The 23,257-nt window shown below is 49.1% G+C and overlaps 1 protein-coding gene and 1 long non-coding RNA gene across 19 annotated transcripts in view; one reads left to right on the plus strand and one right to left on the minus strand.

Annotated features, from left to right (window-relative positions):
* Positions 1–5,179, minus strand: part of BIN1 (bridging integrator 1) — a 56,739-nt gene extending 51,560 nt beyond the window's left edge. For 3 of the 17 annotated variants that reach the window (XM_084780589.1, XM_084780593.1, XM_084780590.1), the window contains exon 1: positions 4,933–5,172. In XM_084780589.1, the coding sequence (XP_084636715.1) occupies positions 4,933–5,016 (84 nt within the window). In that variant the 5' untranslated portion in view covers positions 5,017–5,172. Of the gene's footprint in view, positions 1–4,932 lie in introns of all 17 variants that reach the window. The other 14 variants (XM_084780586.1, XM_084780591.1, XM_084780592.1 and 11 more) reach the window with 10 other exon arrangements.
* Positions 1,690–22,728, plus strand: LOC311596788. Of its 2 annotated transcripts, none has more exons than XR_014778976.1 (4): positions 1,690–4,736; positions 5,319–5,521; positions 14,709–14,817; positions 22,016–22,728. It is a non-coding gene; the product is annotated as an uncharacterized lncRNA (long non-coding RNA). The 2 variants fall into 2 exon arrangements; XR_014778977.1 differs by lacking the exon at positions 1,690–4,736 and adding an exon at positions 5,062–5,189.
* The last annotated feature ends 529 nt before the right edge of the window (positions 22,729–23,257 follow it).

Consider the following 23,257-nt stretch of genomic DNA (forward strand, 5'->3'; position numbering starts at 1 on the left):
ATGAAAAGGAGCGGTCACTATCTCCAGTTTATCCACGGGGGTGGGGGGGGAGGTTTGTAGGGTGGTCTGGAAGAACCTGCCCCCTGACGAAGATCCTGCAGCCAGTCAGGGGGACCCAGAGGCCCCATGCTCCCTGCTACCACCCATGGTGATGTACAGGATCGAGGATCTACCTCAGGGCAAAAACTATAGGAGGCTCACCCGAGGCTTGCAGCAGCCGCAGACCGAAGCATCCTCAGCACTGTCCCAGCCTCACCACTCGGGAAAGAACTTACTCAAGGCCATCCATTGCAGAAGCCAGAGATGGAAGGCGACAAACGAACCTCAAAAGATGATCTGTGAGGAAGTGGTCAAAAGTGTCTCTGCCGCAGCTACTGTGAGAAGCCCTGGGGCACACAGATTTTTTTTTTAACCCCAGCATGCAACACTTAATTAAATCTGGCCTGAATCTCTCACCCAGCCACTTCTTTTCCACGGAACTGAAATTCTCACCACCATCACTGGCCCTTTACACCTTGGCACATACCTGTGCCCCAGTCACCCCAGCTGCGCCCAATACAACAGCAATTGCCTGGCTTCCACCTGCCATAGTCAGTAAAGTGCTAAGGCCACCAGACCTGAGGGGGCTCAGGGAGACCCCAGGGACACCTTCCTGAGCCCAATGTCTCTAGAGCATGACCCCCCTGGTTCCACTCCCAGGCACCCATCCAAGATGGAGGCTCTTATAGGGAAGATAGAGCATTTGCATAAGGAAATTTCAGGAAACCTGATACAGGCTGGAAGGTTTAACAAAAGCCTGCCCAAGCTCAAGGAAAGAGGCCCAGTACAGAGAGTTCCAGAAAGAAAGGAAAAGAAGTGGTCCAGCCTGGGAGAGGACACTAGAAGAGGGCCTTAGACTCTCCAGGACAGAAGGAAGCACAGAGATAGAAAAAGGGATGTAGAATATGCCTTGCACGGAGGACGGCAGCTTTAGGCTGGGTCCTCAGACTGGAGAAAAGCCTGTGTAAGGAAAATCAGTGGGCCGGCTGACCTCAGTGGCAAGGGCTGTGCAACAAACGCCCATTCTGCTGAAGGAAACATATGCACCTGCTCCTCCGGGTAGCCTAGCTACTCCCTGGGTCACTACCAGAAGCCTGATGTTCATACTAAGGAAGCTGACGCGCCTAGCACGTGGGAAGACTTTGACCATGCAGAGGAGCACAGTGCAGTTCAGTGCTGTGTGTCACGGTGGCATCACAGAGCAACACGGCACAGCTCACTACCGAATGTCACGGTCCTATAAATAAGCACGGCTGCCCCTTCCTTTGCCGAGCATCTGCTCAGAGGTGTGCTGTACACTGACAACCGCAGACCTCCCACTCCCACCGGCGTTCCCCCACACTCTCTCTTGCACCCTCTCCAAGCATGCTCAGGGACAGCCGCAGCCAACAAGTCACACCCACCAGACCCAGGCCCTTCCGACCTGGGGTCAACCACTGTGGCCCAGTCCTGTGAGAACAAGACCCAGCTTCCCCTCATGCATTCTTCCCTGAGGACTCCTAGGCCATGGATTTCAGCAGGCAAGATTTCCACCCACCCACCTTCCCCACCCCCACCCCCACCCCCACCACCACCACCACAAACCCCAGCTGTCCTTTTCCCCAACCACCCCATCCCCCAAGGGACCCAGCTCGCCAACCTCTAATCCTCTTCTCATCTGACCCAGCCTCCACCCTAAATTGGCTCTGCCCAGCCACCCTTCTGAGGCCCAAAAATGGACACAGTCATTTATAGAGGGTCAGCTAAGCCAAATGCAATGGGAAGATGACCTCATGAAGCCCATGGGCCTGAGCTCCGGGCACGCTCACCGCTCACCGTTCACCGCAGGCTAACACAGGCACAGGGCAGCAGGACGGGAGTAAGCGCCATGTCGGCCTGAGCCATATGCTTCCTGCCTCAAGGGACTCAGCCTAGGACAAGGCAGCTGACATGTGTGCAGGCAGGAAAATAAAAGAGAATACAACCAGCTCACTCCCGGGTCTGGGCCAGCCTGGCCTCCAAGATCAAGCACCCAAGTCCCAACATTCATTCTTTTTTTTTGGGGGGGGGGGGTTCAAGACAGGGTTTCTCTGTCCTCGACTTGCTTTGTAGACCAGGCTGGCCTTGAACTCACAGCAATCCACCTGCCTCTGCCCGGGCCCCACATTCATTCTTAAACCCTCACTAAACACCCACCAAAGCCAGACACAAGAGGGACACAAGCACAGATCTGCCCAGGGCAGTGAAAAAGCCAGATGAAACCGAGAATAGCACCCCAAGACCCATAGAGAAGAGCTGGTTCTGTGGCCCACACAGGATCCCGTAACACCAGAGGTTTCACTGCCCTTGACTGTCACTCTCTGAGTCTCTGTGGATATTAGAGCTGAGAAGTTGAGTAGAATAAGCCAGAGGTAATAGGGCTTTCTTCCTAACACTGTATGCTGTTTATCTTTTCTGTGTATGCGCATGCGTGTGAAGGCCACTGCTCGCCGATAGGTCTCTTCCTCAGTTGCGCCACCTTATTTTTTGAGACAGGGTCTCTCACTGAACCTGCAGCTTGCTGATACAGCTAGGCTGGCTGGCCAGCGAGCCCCAGAGATGCTCCTGTCTCCACCTCCCCTTCATGGGAATTATAAGCTCGCAACACTTCTGTTCCCAGTTTTACACATGGGTTCTCGGGGAGTCGAACTCAGATCCTCATGCTTGTGTGGCAAGTGCTTTTCCAAGCTGAGCTATCCGCCCCAACTTTCTCTATACTCTCTTGCCATAGCAGTTGCTATCCTAGCTCAGAAAAAAAAAGGCCTTCTATGACAAGAATAAATAAAATAAAATAAAAATTGCCCTGTGGCTGGTTTATTTGACCAAGAAAGGTAGGCCCGGTGTCAAGACCGCTGCTGGTAAGACAACAGGACCGAGATCCCATCAGCGATGGGCACTGAATAGGGAACAGGCCACCACCAGAAGACGCTGGAGAGACAGCCCAGGCAGTATACCCAGGCTGTGACAAATGCACATTCCAGGGGTCAGGATGACAAGCAGAAGAGGAGAGTTATCTAAGTGAAGCATGGGGCCTTCCTGAAAGCAGGGCCTGAAGCCAGCCAAAGAGGGAGAGGATGGCAGGTGGGCTACTGTCTCAGGATGCCTGCCAGACCATCTTGGCTTTTCCTGGGCAAACAGTCCCTAAATAATCCCCATGGGACAGAGAGCAGCCATGGCAAGAGACAAGCGCAGGCCCAGGAGCCCCAGGCTTAGGCAAGACCAGCTGCTGGCTATAGCCACGGGCCCTAGCCAACCAGCCGTGGGCCAACTGCCCAAAACTGAGCAGAGATGGCAGCTCAGTGGCCCGGTGTGACAGGGCCATCTACAAGAAAAGAACATAGCCTACGCTTATTGTCTGTCCTCAGGGTTGCATCAAGGAGGCTACTGCCCGCCCCAAATACATCTGGGCACAGGTACACACTGGCAACGGTGTGGAGCCATAATGAAGTTGGAACCGAGGGCAGGGAACTCGGCTCAGCTTACTCCCTGTATTTCCATTCATTTCCTTTAGGAGTGGGAAACAGGCTCCAGGCATCTTCGATGGATTACTAGGTCACTGGGAGCCAGGGTGGCTGTATCTGCCTGCTGCTCCTTAGTCACTAACACAAGTCTGGGGGAGCTCTAATCCCTCTTTCTTCGTTCTCCCTCCACCCGCCCCGATGGGGTAAGGAGCTCTGGCCAGATCTGGAGATTAACAGGAGTCTCCCCATCCACACACAGTCACCCCCTCCCTAGCTGGTAACCACAAGGATGAGTAGGGCTCTAAGGAAGCTCTACCCACCCACCCCCATCACGTGGCTGCATCCTTGGGGAGCTTGCAGCTCAGAGCTGCAAAAGTCATTGTTTATAAACAGCCCCAAGACTGGCAAAGGAAGGCAAGCCTGTCCCTGTCCCCACCAGGCCCCGGCCCACATAGAGCCAGCCATGGGGGGCTATCCCTGGCAGAAGCACAGATTGGACAATCTCAGATTTCAGAGTCGGAATTGGCAGGGGAAGTGGCGTCAGCAGCTGGCGTGATCCAATTCAATAAGCCAGGGACGGCTTAGGGTAAAAGGCAGGCCAGCGAAGGACCCCCGCCCCCAATCCCTGCATTTCCTGCACAGTCAGGGTGTCCCAGGAAGCTCTGATCCCACCCCTTGCTAAAAAAAAAAACACCCCAGAATACACTCAGACAACAGGGGATAAGGTTTCCTTGTGGCGCCCTCCACACCCCTCTCTGGGCCGCCGGGATAGCGGTGAGCTCCCACCACCACTCACTCACTCTCCAGCTGCTGGAACCGCCAAAGCCCTGCTGGGGCGAGGGGTGCAGAACCCTCTACTACCCGGCGGGTCTGGGCGGGACCTTCTAGGCCGCAGGCACCTCTTGGAAGGAGGAAAGCGATCTGCCCTTCAGGGACTAAGGTAGAGAGGCGGTAGGAAGGAGAGGGCAGTGGGCGTCCGTACTATCCAGCTGGGAAAGTATAGCCTTAGAAGTCTGGAACACTCACGGCCCCTGGGGCCGCAAGACAGGCTCCCTTCCCCCACTCAAGCCCTGTCTGGACAGCCCGCATGTGTCTGGAGGGCTGGGGTCACCTCCCAGCCTCCCGACCCTTGGACTCCACAGTAGGATGAGAGTGGACCCACGTTCAAGGATCTAACCGGAGCGTGGGCCTCCACTTCTCTGCAGAGGAGCCGCGAAGGTACAAAACGGTGGGGGAAGGGGGAACAAGGTGGACAGCTGCGTCCTCCCCTGCTAGCGCCCAGGTAGGGAGAAGGGGGCACCTTAACTGCAGAGAGATCAAGCCCGGGGACTCCTTGGCGACTATCATCCGGAAGTGACCAGCTCGGATCCCAGGGGTGGGGGTGAGAGGTGTGGCAGGTTTACCGTGCGCTCACCTTCTCCTGTGCTCGGGTCAGCTTCTTCTGTACATTGCTGGCGATCTTCCCCGCCGTCACCCCCTTGCTCCCCATCTCTGCCATCGCGGCGCCGGCCTCGCCCGTAGCGAGCGCGGATAATGGCGCGGGGAGGCCGTGCGCGCCGCGCTCCCAACCTCCAGCCCCGGCCGCTCCACCAGCCTGAGCTCTGGCTCCACGCCGCGCACTAGAACAAGCTCAGGGGACTGACGGAGACAGAGCGTGCGCGGGGAGAGCGAGTGAGCGACTCGGGGATCCAGGGAGGGAGGGACCCACTGGTGGAGGGAGGGGGCGGGGAGAAGGGACCAGCCGCGGGCGGGTCAGCGCCCCCAGCCCGCCTCCTCTGGACACGACACTGCCTTTTAAAGGGCCATTCTAGGATCTGGAGCCTATCCGCCCAGGAGGTGGGAGCCTGGAGGGCGGGCGCCGGGAAGCTACAAGAAGGGGACTCCCCGGACGTGCTTCGCTTGGGGATGGGAACCACCTACATTGACCCCAGTTGAGCGGCACGGCCACCCTGAGGCTTAAAGTCCTCCTCCCAAGCAGATACCTCCTGCAACCTCCTGAAAAGGTAACCAGGTGAATGAGTTGGGTGCTTTCTAAAAATCAAAGACACAGTGCGGGGATATCTGGAATCCCAGAGTCCCCGCGGGCTGGGAAAGTGCCCTTTCAGGGATTCCCCCTCCTGCTGGCAGCCAAGCTCGCGCCTCCTTCTGCACCCTAGGGCACTGTGTCTCTAGTCCCCTTCTCTTTGCCTAGTCCCGTGCTGACTAAGCACTGGGGTTTTCCAGTTTGCCGTTAACTATCACGCTAACGATCGGTCGATCGACCACCTAGCCTTAACTGCATGCTTAATGTGTGCCTGGCATTGTGCTGAGTGATTTGGTAAGCATTTTTACCTAGCCTCCACAGTCCAATGAAAGAGAGGCTCCAATTTATTACCATTTTACAAATGAAACAACCAAGAAGCTAACTACATCCTGGGTTTTCCACCAATTGGGGATTGCCTAATCCTGTAGCAGGGAAATGACTAAGGGTCATTCAGTATTCGTGAAGATAAGGTTGTCCAAGGACACATACTATGTAGTCACTAGAGGCGTGGGTCTTGCTACGACCTCTATGGATACCAAAATTTAGGATACGCAAGTCTCTTATGCAAAAGACCCCTGTGGAAGCAGAAAGAGGTAGTTAATTACCTGAGGCTTGCTGTCTAGCCAGCCTACTGTACTTGGGGAGTTCCAGGCCAACCAGAGACCCTGTGTCAAAATGACAGCCAAGGTTGTACTCGGGCCTCGTATGGACGGACACACACACACATACACACACACACACACACACACACACACACACACACGGCAGAGTATTTGCTTATAACTGACACCTATTCCCCCACATTCTTTAGGTCATTTCTGATGATTCATAGATGCAAATGTTGTGTGGTTTGCTGTCACATTGTGTTCTTTGGGGAATCAGGACAAGGAGAAAGAGTTCAATGCAGATATTCAGTGCAGATAAAACTATTTCCCATGAACATTATCGGCCCTAGAATGCAGAAATGCGAATAGAGAGAGCCAAATGTATATATTTGTGTGGTATGTTAGCATCCACATCCTCTACCCAAAGCCATACCAGGGGCTGTGACCAATTCCTGGAAGTTTCTCTGGAGCTGTAGGTAGAGCTGAACAGAAATGAATGTGCCTAGTGGTCTAAATGTGTCCAACACACAGACAGGAGCCAGGGCGTGAGACCTATGGACCGCTCATAGTAGACAGAGGAGCACAGGCAGCTGGGGACAGAGTCTCAGAGACAGTGGGATTCCCAATGGGAACAGGAAGCACCCTTGTAGGCTCTCCACCGAGTCCTTGTGCAAGTGGAGAAACTGAGGCCTGAAAACAAAAGACGCAGGCAGCCTTCACAATGGCCCAGCTCACTCCCTGGAGCCCTCCTGGGTGTCGCCTGGCTATATCTGGCTCTTCCTTCCTGAGCATTAGTCTTTCTATTTGTGGCAAAAAGAAGCGCTCAGCAGCTGACCACCAAGACAAAAGTCTCACAGATAGCAAAAGACAAGCAAAGACCCAGCCCTCACCAAACACTGTGAGTGGGAAGTCTTATGTTGCCATTATCGATATAGGACCGATGTTAGATTGCCAAGATGCCTGTATAAGCCAGGGACGCTGATGGTTCCAGTGCTTGAGAAGCCAGCCAGCCCCACTAAAGGAGCCTGTGAGCTCCACACCAGCAAGAGGCACTGTCTTAAAAACATAAAATGGAGAGCAATTGAGAAAGTTATCCAAGGTTGACCTTTGATCTCCATCAGCAAACACACATACACATATGGACACCACACACTTAAATGCACACACGAATACACACATGAGCATGCAAAGTATCAATATAAATATATACCCTGTTTATGAGCCCAACAAACAAAATCTGAACAGCCTGGGTTTCTAAAACAGCATTCTTCTGAAACATTTTTTTGGGTCATGGGTTGTTTTGTTGTTTTTTTTTTTTTCCTAATTTTACAATTGTCTACCATCTTCTCAAAGCAACTATTAATCTCCTCAACCCACCCTTTCCTCCCTCCCCCCCTCCCTCCCTCCTCCTCCCTCCTCCCTCTCTCCCAAGTCTCTTATATCCCTTGACCTAAAACTTACTATGTAGCTGAGGATGACCTTGAACTTCTGATCCTCCTGCATCCACCCCCCAAATGCTGGGGTTACAAGGATGTACCATGGGGCCCCGTTTACAAAGTGCTATGTATAGAACCCAGAGCCTTGTGCACACTAGGCAAATGGTCTATCAGCTGAACCACATCCCCAGGCCTGTCAAAGCAATTTCTTCCAACACTCCTTGCGGAAAGAAATAAGCAGAAGTCAAATTCTATTACAGTCAGCCCCTGGGAAGAGAAGTTTCTGCTTCGCTGGGCTTTTGGTCTTTCCAAATATGACAGAAAAATACAAAGCAACAGAAATGCTCCTCAGTGGGGCGGGGGGCGGGGGGGGGGTGGGGGGGGGAGTCAGCCTTGCTAGCACAAAAGTAAGAGAAGCCATTCTGGGGAATCTTTCACAACCAGGAAACAATAGGAAAGCAATGCCATTGGCACAATTATAAACAAAAAGACAATTCAATGTGTGTGTGTATGTTATCCTTAAATCTATGTAGGAATTAGATGGCCAGGATCAAAGGGTCAAAACAACTATACATCAAGAAAGAAGACTGAGGTCCTAACTCCATCTCCAAAACCCAAGTTAGAAAAGCCAAGCCCCCTGGCCTGCCAGCCTAGCTGACAGGGATATTCCAGGCCAGTGAGAGACCCTGTCCCCAAAACCAAGCTCCTGAGGAATCATAGCTAAGGTTAGCCTCTCACCCACAGCGCGCGCACACACACACACACACACACACACACGGAGTGTGCGGAGGAGGCAGCAGCCTAACCAAATGAGCACATTCCAGGTAAAAGTGAGCAACCCTGTCTCAAAAAACAAGGTAGACAGTGCCTTGAGGAATGACCTCCAGGGCTGTTGTCTGGTCTCCATGTGCACCCATGCACACAAACACGCACATACAGAAAATGTAAACATAAAAATCATGAGGAAACTACTTTTGAGGGCAGTATTTGAGAAGCAACAATACCATGAGAGAGAAAGCAAACGCTTGGGAACAGAGTAATGCGCACTGTGCACCTGAGTCATGGGAATGGAAAGACAATGTTTGCATGTTTCTAATAGACTGTGTGTTGCAGAACAGTTCTTTTTTAAGACTGATTTGTTTTAAATTGTGTGTATGTGTTGGTATATGCGTGTGATCACAAGTGCCTAGAGGGTTTCACATCCTGTGGAGCTATAATTACAGACGGTTTTGATCCACCCAGCAAAGGAACACGCAACCAAACATGGGTCCTCTGCAAGAGCAGGGTATGGCTGAGCCGTCTTTCCAGCTCCTTAAGGCCCATTTTAGGTTTACAACACACTTAAGCAGAAGGCACAGCGATTCTCCCACATTCCTGCCGATCACACTCCAGCATGGTGTCCGGCTTCGTTTCTGTTGCTGTGATGAAATACTCTGACAAAAAGCAATGCGGGGGAGAAGGGACTTATTTTATCTCTCAAATCCAGGCTCCAGTCCGTCATAATGGGAGCATCACAGGAGCAACTGCTCCAGAGAGTTAGTCTCCTCAGAAGTCGGATGAATGATGTCTACTTGGGCTCAGCTAGTGTTGTACACTCTCTTACAACCCGGGCCCAACAGCAGGGAACGGTGTCACCCACTTTCACGTTGAGTCTTTTCCCATCAATTAAGGCAGTCAAGACAATCCCCCATGGACATGCGCACAGGCCCACACCACAGACATGCGCACAAGCCCACTCCACGCACATGCTCACAGGCCCACTTGATCTAGACACCACCCCTACCCCCCCACACACACACACCCCACACACACACCCCACCCCCAACATACGCACGGGCCTGCTTGACCTAGACAGTCTCTCACAAAGATTCTCTTCCCGGGGTGATTTCTAGGTTGTAACAAGCCGACAGTTAAAACCAACTGTAACATACAGCCTTCCCCACCACCAGCACCTGCACCAGAGTGGCTTATTCGTGATAGCCAATAAACCTGATAACCTCACAACCCCTCAAATTCCATAGTTTCCATTAGGGTTCATTCTTAGTGCTGTGCGTTTTATGGGCTTGGACAAGGGTACAATAACGTATTTACCTTTGCAGCATCATACATACCATAGAGGGGGCACCTCACTATCTCCCGTGTTCCAGCCATTCACCCATCCCATCCCCAAATCCTGTCACCGCGTGACCCGGTCACACTCCCCACTGGTGTGCCTCTCCCGGAATGTCAGATTGTTGGAACTACATGGTACATTTACCTTTATGGATTCGGAATTCCTCCTTCACTTCTGTCACATATGTAGGGAGATGGTGCAGTGGTTAAAGTGTTTGTCACACAGGACTGAGGACAAAAGTTTGAGCCCCAGAATTCACATAAATGCTTGGCTAGGTGTGATGGTCTGCCTATATTTGCAGGCTTAAAAAGAGCAGACAGCATCCCCAGAGCTGGTCAGCTAGTGAGACCAGCCCCATCGACAGATCTGGGTTTGACTGAGAGACGTCAGTGACTAAGGTAAAGAACAGTCAAGAATGATGAAGTCTAACATCAACCTTAGCCCTCCACATGCATGCATAGACATGCAAAAACATGGCTTTGTACGCAGGTATAACAATCACAGGGGGTGGGGGTGGGGTGAGGTTCCTGTATCTTTCCATGGCCTAATAGCTTATTTCCTGCAGCACTATGTAATGTCCCATTGTCTAAAACACCACACTCACCTATTAAGGGACTTTTTTTCTTCTTCTTCTTCTTCTTCTAATTTTGGATAATTGCAAATAAAATAGCGGGAAAACAGCCACATTCAGGTATTCGTAAATATAAGTTCTATACTCCTTTGGATAAGTATTAAGCAGCACAATTGCTGGAGCAAATGACAAAAATGTTTCCTGTTGAAGGGCTCTCCCAGGCTGTCTCTGAGAGTAGCTGAATCATTCTGCCTTCCTACCAGCTCACCACTCTCTCCACACCCCCGCCAGCCAGCGTTTTGGTGCTGTCAGTGTTCTGGATTTGGTGGTTCTGATAGATGTAGTGATGCCCATTGTATAGTCATGCTAAAGATGGTAATTTTTTTCCCTGCAGAGAAACAGGATTTCCTATATTTCTTTTATACTCTGGGCTGTCAATCTAGCTTTTAATGGCTGAGCCATCTCTCCAGCCCTCCTGTGTTTCTTTTATAATTCAAGAGCAGAAGAATATTATTTGAGGATCTTTTTGTTCACACACACACACACACACACACACACACACACGCACGCACGCGCGCGCACGCACATGCACATGCACACACACATGCACACTGTATAGCCCTAGCTGTTCTGGAACTCAGACCAGGCTGGCTTTGAACTCACAGAGATCCACCTGCCTCTACCTCCCAAGTGCTGGGATTAAAGGGGTGTGCTGCCACCACCACACAATTCCACTTACATTATTTGTATTAAAATGTATTATGCTTTATGTGTACAAGTGTTTTGCCAGCACGTATGTTGTGCACTACCCTCATGCCTGATCCTGGAGGCCAGAAGATGGCGTCAGATGCCCTGAGTCTGGGGTTACAGGTGGTTACGAGCCACTGTGTGGGTGATTGGAACCAAACCTGGGGCATCTGGAAGGGCAGTTAAGAGCATCTTCTCTTCAGCACCTGTACTCTTTGGAGTCTCAGGATCTAACCATAACTAGTGTATCACCTGTTCAGACTAGCCTCTTTCCCTTAGTAATATGCAGTCACGAAGCTTTTGTTGTGGTGCCAGAATGTGCCGTGAAAGTTTTCAAGAAATTGAAGCAACCTGCCCAGCCATAATGCCTATGAACTAAAACAAGGACACTGTGGCACAAAATCCCAAGGGTGTAATAGAGGCACACATAGCAGTCAGCATCTCTCCAATTGGACTTAAAATCCAGTCAACAAGAGGGAACTCATGCCTGGTACTGCAAACCTAGCGAGCTGCCTGGGGCTGCTGAGGTTGAGGAACTACCGCTTGCCAAAACCAACATAATTTCTACTTACATTCTAACTATTTATCCCGGTACCCACAGGTAAGTCAAATTCTCATCCCATCAAAGAAACATCTCTCTGAAACAGACAGAGATCACTGTAGAAAGCCAGGATCGATTGAAGTGCATAGGAAAAGTTACCATATGGTGCCCAGCCCCCATGATACCTCTACAGCACAACTCCAGCATCAAAGGCCAAGGGTCACAGCGGAAGAGGCAGAGGAAAGACTGAGAGTCAGAAACCCAGGAAGTCTACCATGAGTGCTTATCTCCTAGAAATGTCAGAGAAGCTACACATGAAGTCTCTCCAACATGGCAGCCCAAACAGGACTGAACAATATTACACCAGTAGACGTGCTAGTACGAAAGGGGGAAGCCTATAGGGCCTCACCCATAGGCAAAGAACTACAGGCGACTGAGGAATAATGAGAGAAATAGAAATGTCTTTTCCAGGTAAGAGCCCCATCCCTGACTGGTCATCTAATAGCAAGTGGCTGGCCCTTTGTATACATACGAGTAACCTATGTGCTGAAAAGTTTTTATTTATGTATTATAGAACATAATATATTATAATTTATATATTATAGACTATCATTTTCATAGCATTATATAACATACTATATATATATATTTTTATATCTCAAATCAGAAAAATGGAGGGCATGAAATCCAAGAGAGAACAAGGGCAGGGGGAGTACATGGAAGGGCTTTGGGGGAGAAAAGAGAAGAGGGAAATGATGTAATTATATTTTAATTTAAAAAAAAGAATTCTTTGCATCTTTTCATGGCTTTATTACTATCCTTTTATAGACGGGAACTCGGAGATGAGTATAACAAGGAGACTTCGCTGGCAGATCTTGTGTGAGTCTAGTCAGCACCCCGCCATCTCTGGAACAGGCCAGCTTCATGTATTCACACTGGAATGTCACGCCTTACCCCTTAATACAGGGAAAGACTTATTTTGCCCAGGATCTAGAAGAATCTACAGGCAGAACCAATTGTTTCAAGGAATCAAAAGTATGAAAAGGAATCTAAGAATTCATTTCCTCTTGTTTGTAAAATACTGCCAGCCTAAAGGTATTGTGGAAGTAGCAGAGAGCACGGGGTCAGGCATCAGCTCCTTGGGTATCACTTTTCCATTCATAGGCATCTCATGGGAGTCCTTTTCAGTTTATTGTGGGAAACAGGATAAGTGGTGACTACACATAGTACATAGCACATTTCATCCAGACTGTCTTCCCTCGGCAGTCCCGCTTCTTTGGAACTCCTCTGGGCTGGAAGCATGCTCAGTGCAACCATACTAAGAAATCAGTGCGGCTTGTTAAGGGACGGAGCTAGGGAAAGATGCTGACTCATGGAGCACTGCTCTCAGAAAGCATTAGTGTGAGCTTTCATGATGAGGTTAGTCCTCGTGAAAGCAAAATGTTATAAAGAGACGCTGTGCCACATGCCTGTGGACCTCTCTGCCGTGTTATAGCACCGCACCAAGCCCTCACTAGTGGCCAGTTCAGGCTGGTCCACCCAATCCTGCATGGTCAGCATCTGAAAATGTAAGCTACATAAACTTTATCTACACACACACACGCACACGCACACCAGCATCAGGCATTCTGTTACTGCAACATGCCATGGACTAGGTATGATGTGGAGGAAACCTTTCTTTTGCACTTGATATGGGCAAAGCTTAGCTTCGAGGCATGCATGTGTGATCCAAACAGAATTTAAGGATATTTCTTGGGGGACTGGGGAGACAACTCAGTCAATAAAGTGCTTGGCAAACAAGCCTGAGGACCTGACTTAGATCTGTAGCATCCACATAAAAATGTGTACCCATAACTCTGGTGCTGCTGCAGGTGAGTGGAAACAAGACAATCTCTCAGGCTCGCTGGCCAGCCAGCCTAGCTCAATAAAATGAGTTCAGGGGTCAGTGAGAGACACTGTCGCTAAAACTTAGATGGAGCATGATTGAAGAATACATCCAAAGTTGGCCCTGGTTTACACTCACACACACACACACACACACACACAGAGAGAGAGAGAGAGAGACAGAGACAGAGACAGAGACAGAGACAGAGACAGAGAGACAGACAGGCAGACAGACACTGAGACCATGAAGATCAGAAGTCCAAGGTCATCTGCAGCTACATACTGAATTCTAGGCCAGCCTGCAATGCATGAAACCCAGGCTCAATAAAATAAATGGATAAACAAATAAATCCAATCGGAGATCACTAGTAATGAAAAGAGACAAAGTCATATGCCATTAGTATATGGCCTGTCCTTCTATGCAACAACCCCAGTCCGTCTTAGTCTTACAGACACCTCCAAGCTACTCTCCCTTTTCTGTCTCTACCTCAACCTATATGGCTGGGGTGTCAAACATGGGACCGTTTTTAGTAGTAAGAAGAAAGATAACTATGCCTGAGAAATACTCATCAATTACAATTATCCTAGGCAAACAGGGTGTATTGTCAACTTGACGAGACCTGTGGGAGCCTCAGAAGACAGCCCTCTCGAGATGCGTATGAGAACGGTTCTAGACAGGGCCAATTGGTCTGGGATGACTAAACGTGAGTGGCACCATTCCACCAGGCTGGGTCCTGGGCTGGATAAAACGGGGACAGCAAGCTGAGCACCACCATTCATTGCTTCCTACCTTCTGCTGTGGACTGTGACCAGCCACCTCAAGTTTCTGCCTCCACACCTTCCCCACCAAGATAAACTACACCTTTCAAACTGCGAGCAGAGTGAACCCTTTCTCCCTTAAGTTGCTTCTGTCTCTTTTGATGCATGAATGAGAAAAGTAGTGAATACACCAGGACACGTTCATGCCTGCACACCCAGGTTAGGGATAGGGTGTTAAGGAGAGTGGGAAGAGGGGCTCTTCCCTTCATAGTCTATGCTGAGCACTGGCGTCCACACATCCTTCCCTGGGTCTGGCCAGTTTCTCTGTGACCATCTGGGCAGAAGATGAATCAAAGAGATTTCCAGAAGAACCTCTCTCCTTGAACCCTAGCTTCCAAATCTACTGGTATAGATGTTTAGAGGGGTCTCTGCAGTGGGCCAGGGCTAACAGTTTGCTGCCTGCTAACTCCCGAAGGCTTCCGACAATATATAAACCAGTTCTTTTCTTTAGTCACCAGAAAGTGACATCGTTTGATGGTGGGGAGCTGCCTGGGCGGAGGATGTGCTCAGTGGTTAAAGCGCTTGTGAGAGCCCGAGGAATGCACAACCACAGAACCCAGGTAACCAGTCCACCTGTAACACTAGCCTTGGAAGGCAGAGAAAGGAAACCCCACCACCACCACCACCACCACCACCACCACCACCACCGAACAAGCTGATTAGTCAGACTAGCTGGATTGGTGAGTGCTGAGTTTGATTGAGAGAGCCTGCCTCAATGAATAAAATGAAAGAAGAATGATAAGGTCAACCTCAGGCACACAATCCCAAGTGCACATACACATAGACACACACACACACAAGCATGTGTGTGCCTACATACATACAAACATTCACACACACACACACACACACACACACACACACACACACACACACGAAAAAAATTCAACATTACAATTTCCTTGTTTCTCCTCTGTGTCTTTGTTGACCTCTCAGTCTATAGTGAGCCTACAAGGTAGTAGATTGAACGGTGCTTGGTACCATAGTGAATGGCTCCTCTATCCACGTTGGTCATGTAGACCTGGGCTGATTACTAGTTGCTCTTAAAAAAAAAAAAAGCAACCACACTGGTGTGGCCAGGCTGCTGTGAGAAGACGGAAATGACCTAAACTCCCCTGGCCCTGTGCTGAGGGGACTAGTAAAGGATGACTATTACCATGATATCAGTGCAGTGTGCGGCCTGTGTCACAGGTGAGGCAGGAGTCTGACCTTTGCCGGCTTTACCAGGGTGGAAACAGAAGGGCAGGGAAGCACACAGCCCTTTGCCCAGCACTCCCGCCACAAATCCCTGCCGAGATCCTACAGTGGGAAGAGCCCCATCCTGAATGATGCTCAGTGGGAGTTCACTATAATTATCTTTGCATTAGCTACCAAATAAACAAAACAGGATTTACTAAACAAACGGCAGAGGCAAATCTATGTTTCCCCCCCCCCCATTTTAAAGACCTGCTAAAGTTTCACTAATCTATAAAGGAATCAGTAAGCTATAGGGCATCTAAGAGCAGTGACTATTCACTTCCTGGAATCACACAGGGCACGAGGCAGCCGTTAGGAAGTCTGTATCAGGCTATATAACACATTTATGCACCCTGAGGTGCTATGTTGGAGTGTGGGGTAAGTGCAGGGGTGAAAAGTGAGGCCCACATAAATGTCTAACTTGTAGTATGTCTAAGTTTGGTTTACTTACAAATTGAATATGAAGCTACCATTAAAAATAGCTAAATGTGCCTGGCAAAATGGCCCCGGGGGGGAGGGTAAAATTCTTTCCAGGCAAGCCTGATGACATGTAAAATGCCCAATGAGGAGTTGTTCCTCTGTAATTCAGCACCCCGATAACAGATGACAGGCCGAGCCGGGAGAACTGCCAGGAATCTGAGGACCCTGCTGACATGGAGTACGCAGTGTGACAGGAAAAGAGAGAGGCCCTGCCTCAAAACACGGTGGAAGAAGAAACTGACTCCAGGAAACTTTCCGCTGACTTGCACAGGCCGTAGCACATCTGAGCTCACACACACACACATCACGAATAAATAAACGCCTTAAAGGAAGTGTAAGGTCACAGAAGATTGATAAATGGAACTTGAAAAAAGCTTTCTCTCCCCAAGGTACAGTTATGAAAGTGAAGGAGTGATGAGCGCAGAGAAGCCTGCCTATGACACAGATCTGGCAAGGGACTTGTACACAGAATGCATGAGGGCTTGCTGTAATTCCCTAATAAGGACTAATAAGAAGAAACACATTGCTAAAAACAAGCAGGCGGATAATTCAAAGAAACCCTTTGCCGAAGAAAATTTACAGCTGTCAATAACCACAGTACGATGGTTAATATTGGTTGTCAGGTTGATGGGGCTTTCCTTGTTTTTATCTTTTCCTCCTGTCTCTTTTACCATCCAAGACCATAGTGTGTGTGTTTTGTGTGTGTGTGTGTGTGTGTGTGTGTGTGTGTGTGTATTTACACACATATATGTACGTATATATACAAAATCCAGTTATGAAACCATTTCAGTCTTTAAGTCCTGGGTGACTGTGTGTTGGACACACCTGGGTGTGTAGAGGTGGTTCCCCAACTCCGGTGCTCACCCAACACAGCTTTGCCCAGACAGGGTGCATATTTGAATCGATACATTGTTTCTAAAGATAGGTACACACACACACACACATACACACACACATACACACCCTAAAAGGCCAGGGGTCCTAATGCAGGTCCTTGCATTTGCAGCAGGATCCTTAGTGACTGCTCTGTTTTCCAGTTCTTAGACAGTGAGTGAGGGTGTGTGGTGTTCTTCTCCAAGTGATGGTTAAAGCGGTGGAGGAAATCACATTCACACAGGCGAAAAAGCGCGTCCTGCTCAGGCACCACATTGAAAACTTCTAACAACGAACTTATTGGGTTTTCCTTGAATCAAGGTGACTCCATTAGAGAGCCACAGCCTTCAACTCTGACATTGGGAGATAGAGGCACTGTTAACAGTGGCATCCTGCCCTGTCCTTGGAGCTTGGCACAAACCAAGCATTCAGGAACCGTGCCATGAAAGGGCTGTACAAACCTTTCGTCTAAGCTCAGCTATGGCTCTCAGCACTGGAAAGAGAATGGCAGGACCATGGCCTCCCTAGAGCTGGGGTCCCATCCATCCATCCATGCAAGTGTGTTGGCCTAACCTTGTCTGCTTATTCATCTTCTCACTTATGCTTGTTCTTGTTCTCTCTTGTGCTTGTGTGTATGAGCATGTACAAGGGGTGTGTGTGTGTGTGTGTGTGTGTGTGTGTGTGTGTGTGTAGGTGTGTATCTGTTCCCATGGATGTGGGTGCATATGTGTGGCATGGGAAAGCCATAAGTGTCATACTGTTTATTTTGGTTTTAGAGAGAGGGTCTTTCATTGCTCTAAACGTGTCAAGTAGGCTAGGCTGGATGGCCAGGGAACCCAGGCGTCAGCCTCTCCCTGCCTCCCTAGTACTGGGATTACAAACATGAGCACTGGGCCTAGCTTTTCTTTACTATGGGTTCTAGGGGGTAAATTCAGGCACTTGACCAATAAGCTATCTTCCCAACCATTTCTCCCCTTCTCTATGAGCACTGGCTTAAATAGATCTAGACAGGACCTAGGGTTTTAAGTCATATTTAACTCATATTTTTGGTTTGTTTGGTTGGTTTTTTTTCTGATGCTCTGTCTTGCTTCTGAAATCAACATCTACCAATCCTGCTTGGCTACACAATTCGAGGAGCGTGTGGAAGCCTTGGGGACACAGCCAGGCTTGGCTTGGCTGGACCTTGAGGACAAGCTCACAGGGACAGACAGATGCACATTGACCGAAGTGCAGGTGGCCAGCATTACTCCATCAATGAAATCATGGGGTTTGCATTTTGCATTTTACAGAAGAGGACTCAACATAATCATCGTTTTTGTTCACTCCGAGTAAACATCTGACAATGTCCAATTCAACTGTCTCTGCCCTCCATCACAGCAACGTTGTCAGATGTGTAGCTCACCCCACAATCCTGCCTGCACAAAAAATGCTTGGCTTTTGTTTTGTTTTGGTTTTTGTTTGTTTGGCTTCCTTTTCTTCCTTTCTCTTAAGTATGGCTGTGTACATATGGAGGCCAGTGTACTACCTTGGTTGTTTTGTTGTTGTTGTTGTTGTTGTTTTGGGGGGTGGGGTTTCAAGATAGGGTTTCTCTGTGCAACAGTTCTAGGTGTTCTGGAACTCGCTGTGTAGACCAGGCTGGCCTCAAACTCACAGAGAACTGCCTGCCTCTACTTCCCAAGTGCTGGGATTAAAGGCGTGCGCCACCACTGTCCAGCGACTGTGCCTTCTGGTTTCTAGAATGAGGAAGTGGCAGAAGAGTCATCAGTAGTGACAGATGGAATGGGTTCACCCTTTCGATTTCTTTTTAAACATTGCCTGAACACACTGAGGTTCTCCCCCCACCCCCGCCGCCATCCACCCCATTTTTCCAAGCCAGGGTTTCTCTGTGTAGCCTTGGCTGTCCTGGACTCACTTTGTAGACCAGGCTGGCCTCGAACTCACAGTGATCTGCCTGCCTCTACCTCCCCAGTGCTGGGATTAAAGGTGTGTGCACCACCACCACCCAGCCCATACCTTGTTTATAAGACAGAGCCTCTCACTGGCCTGGAAGGCCCCAATTTACCTAGGCTGCCTGATCTGCAAGCCCCAAGGTACAGCTGCCTCCACCTCTCAGACACACCTCTGTTCTTGGCTGGGTGTTTGTTTGTTTGTTTGTTTAACAAACAGAGAGAGAGGGAAAGGTAGAGACAAACACACAGGAAAGGGAGGGGTGGAGAGAGGGAGAGACAATAAAAGGAGGAGGGAGGGAGGGAAGGAGAGGTTTAGTTATCTACAGAGTAGCCCACATTCTGAACATGACACAGCTGTTTTCCTTCGATAACCGCAACATATAAATAAATAGGGATAGGGATAGGTCTATCTGGGTAAAGGCATTTGTCACCAAGCCTGACAACCTGAGTCCAATCCCCACGATCAACACAGTAGGAAACAACTGATTCTTGCAACTTGTCCTCTGACTGCCCCACACACATACCGCAGCACAGACTTGCCTCTGCAACAGATAAACAAAGCTAATGATCAACTTTTTAATTCAAAGAAAATAGATCTACACACTTTGAACAGGCACACCTGACCCATGTCACCAAGTGCCTGGTGCTGGCTGGATGCATGGCAGGGTGGTCGTTTGTCACTGCGTGAAATCCGACCCCCAGCAGCTCTCATAGGAGAGTTCGGTGTCCGGAATGGCCCATTCCGATTTTCACTGGGGACCACAAGTGGAGATTTCCAACTCTAACATTTATTTCCACGTTTCCTGTTGTTTTGTTGTTGTTGTTGTTGTTCTGTTTTGTTTTTTTAAGTAGAAATGCATAGTTGTGACTTCTTTGTTAGGTTGTTTGTTTGTTTGTTTGTTTGTTTTGTTTTTCAGGACAGAGTTTCTCTGTGCAACAGCTCCAGCTGTCCTGGACTTGCTCTGTAGACCAGGCTGGCCTCGTACTCACAGAAATCCTCCTGCCTCTACCTTCCCAGTGCTGGGATTAAAGGCGTGTGCCACCACTGCCACCCGCAATTGTGCCTTCTTGTTTCGAGAATGAGGAAGTGGTAGAAGAGTCATCAGCAGTGACAGATGAAGTGGGTTCGCCCCTTTCACTTTCTTTTTAAGCATTGCCTGAACACACTGAAGTTTTTTTTTTTAATTAGCTTACAAAATAACTGGTTTCTTTATGGCATTTCCATAGTTTCGGTTGATGTTCCTGCAATCTCTCTCATTCCTATTAAAGCCTTCCACCCCAGCACTCTCTCCTGTGTTCATACCACATGTGTTGTGTTGCCCTCCCTACCTCTCTCCCGTAAAGCTTCTTTTGCCCCTCTTTTGGGCCCCTTTAGCTTCCTGGCCCCTACATACTTACATCGCACAAATACAAACACACATAAGACCTAGAAGCCGGGATCTGCAATTAGAGAAACACACCACGCCTGTCTTCCCAGCCTGGGTTGCCTCATTTTTATATCATTTTCCAATTCCATTTATTTTCCTGCAGATGTTTTGGTTTTTATTTTGTTTAGTTGGTTTGGTTTTCTTTGATTGGCTGGCTAGGTTTGCTTAGGGAGTTTTGTTTGTTTCTTTTTTAGATGGGTTCTCCTGACATAGGCCAGGCTATCCTACCACCTGTTGTAGCCGAGTCTGACCTAGAACAGGTGACCCTCCTGTTTTAGTCTTAGGAGTGTTGGGATTACAGGCCTGTAACACCATACCTAGCCTAATTCATGGGTCTTTATTTATTTGAAGTTTTTTTTAGTCAATCTTTTTTTTTTAGGTTTTTGTTTTGGGGTTTTTTTTTTGTTTTTGTTTTTTGTTTGTTTTTCGAGACAGGGTCTCTCTGTGTTGCCTTGGCTGTCCTGGACTCACTTTGTAGACTAGGCTGGCCTCGAACTCACATCAATCCACCAGCCTCTGCCTCCCAAGTGCTGGGATTAAAGCCCGGCCTTTAGTCAATCTTTTTGATACTCAAATTACCCTAGATTTAGCCAGGTCTGAGATCTGAAGAGAAGGCCAGCATGCTGCAATCTCCTTTGAGATTTCTGGTCCCAATCCAGCTAATGCTTTCTTGGTTTTTGTTTGTTTGTCTTGTTTTTGGTTTTTCGAGACAGGATTTCTCTGTATAACCTTGGCTATCCTGGACTCACTTTGTAGACCAGGCTGGCCTCGAACTCACAGCGACCCACCTGCCTCTGCCTCCTGGGTGCTGGGATTAAAGGCATGCACCACCATGCCCAGCAAGCTAATGCTTTCTGTTCCAGAAGACTAGCCCTGCTTTTATCTGATGCAGGAGGCTCGCCGGCATCATAAGGGCTACGTCTGTAATTGACATCAACTGACTGTGTATGTCGGTCATAGCTACAACATCTCCTGCTCCAGCAGCAGCTCCACTAGTGCTTAGTAAAGCAGCGGGTCCAACCATACCGATACGTAAAACCAAACAACACACATGGCTTCCTTCTTTCCAAGAATATTTCAAGCCCATTGCTCCAGACTGAATGTTTGTGCCTCCCTCCCCAAAATTAACATGTTGGATGAGAGTGTTTTACTAAACATAAGTAACTAATTAGGCCATACTTGGAAGGCAAAGGTTTTAATTTTGTTCATCTTTGTTCTGGATGCCCTCTGTCTTGTTTTATTTATTTGTTTTTCTTGTGGCTGTGATTAAATACCCTGATATAATCAATATAAAAAGGTTCTACTATGTCTCGCAATCCGAAGGGACAGTCTGTCACGGTGATGATGTCCAGTCAGCAGGAGCCAGAAGCAGCTGGTGATGCAGCATCATATCCACAAGCAGAAAACGAGAAAGATGGATGCTTGCGCTCAGTTTGCTTTCTTGTTTTTTATATGGTCCAGGATCTCAGCCTAGGGAATGGTGCCAGCCACATTAACCTCAATTAGCCTAATCAAGACACTCCCCAACAAAGGCCCTATTCTCAGGGGATCCTCGAGGGAGATCAGGCCTCTCCAACTTTCAGGCATCCTGTAGTAGTGCTAGTGCTGTCCTGTGGCTAATCTTGTGTGTGTGTGTGTGTGTGTGTGTGTGTGTGTGTGTGTGTGTGTGTTGGTAGAGAGTCAGTCTTCCCCTGTACTGACTTCTCTTAAAGCTCTCACTTTAAATAGGATGTGTTTCTAAGCACACATCTCTGTTCTGCTTTTTAAGTTCCTTTTCCTCCTTTTCGTTTCAGCAGAAACAGTGAGGGACGATTAAGAGATCTGTAAAGCTCAGATGGAAGGAGCTGAAGGTGAAATCTCAGACATGCTGTCTGGCCCCTTGACCTCAGGCCCACTGGGAACTGCTCCTGCCCTAGGAACGGGCCTTGGATACACTGGCCTCTGGGCAAGGTCTGTGAAACAGCAGCAGCAGCAGGTGCCACCGCTGAGCACGGATCCTGCCATCCTGCGTGTCTACCTGTGTGCTGATGAGTCACCCTGGCTGCTCATCTGCGGCCCCTTAAGCTCATGCACTGAGTCCGCAGTGCTGTGGTGTGATCCACCCTTGTTCAGCAGTCTCTGTCAGGAAACCCACTTAATGTCAGAGCCCGGCTGCGTGGGGACAGACTGTCACTTGGCCTTTGTTAGTTAGAGAGTTCATACAGCTCGCTGCTGCACACTGTTTGGCCAAATGAGGAAGTGGGGGATGCGGAATGGAGCTGGCTGGGCTCCATCATTCGCTTCTCAGCATCCCAACCCGGTACCCTATCAGGTACCGCTCACCAATCATCTTCACCTGCAAAGCCACAGGGGTTTTGTTTTGTTTTGTTGTTTTTTGTTTTTTGTTTTTGGAAGGGTTCAGCTTGCCTTCCCTGCTCAGACTGCAGAGGCTCGCCCCCTCCCCCTCAACAAAAACACAAAAAAAACACCACCTCTCTTTAAAATAAAAGATCCCATAGAGCTTCCGGATGTGGACGCGATCCTCATTACTGAAGTGCCTGCTGTGCAAGCCTGAGAACCAGCATTTGATCCCCAACACCCACAGAGAAAGCTGGTCATGGCTCAAGGGGTAAGAGCACTTTTAGAGGGTCCGGGTTCGGTTCCCAGCTCCCATGTGGCAGCTAACGTGGTTCCAGAAGACCCAACAGTTTCTTCTGGCCTCTGTGAGCACCAGGCACACGGACATAGGTGCAGGCAAAGTACCTGTACAAATAAAATAAATCTTTTTAAAAAGGGCGGGGGGGGGCATGGTGGTACGCTTTCAAGTCCAACACTGGAGAGGAGGGAACAGTTGTACCTCATTGGTCAGCCAGCCTAGTCTATTCCAGTGAGTTCCAGAACAGTGGAAAAAGGCCAAACATGGCAGCACTTGCATTTCATCCCAGCACTTGGGAAGCAGAGGCAAGCAGACATCTCTGACTTAGAGGCCAGCCTGCTCTACATAGCAAATTTCAGGCTAGCCAAGTCTGCATAATAAGACTCTGTCTCTAAAAACC

The sequence above is a fragment of the Acomys minous genome (assembly GCF_964271855.1).
Source record: "Acomys minous genome assembly, chromosome: 4".
In the NCBI taxonomy this organism is placed as follows: Eukaryota; Metazoa; Chordata; class Mammalia; order Rodentia; family Muridae; genus Acomys; species Acomys minous.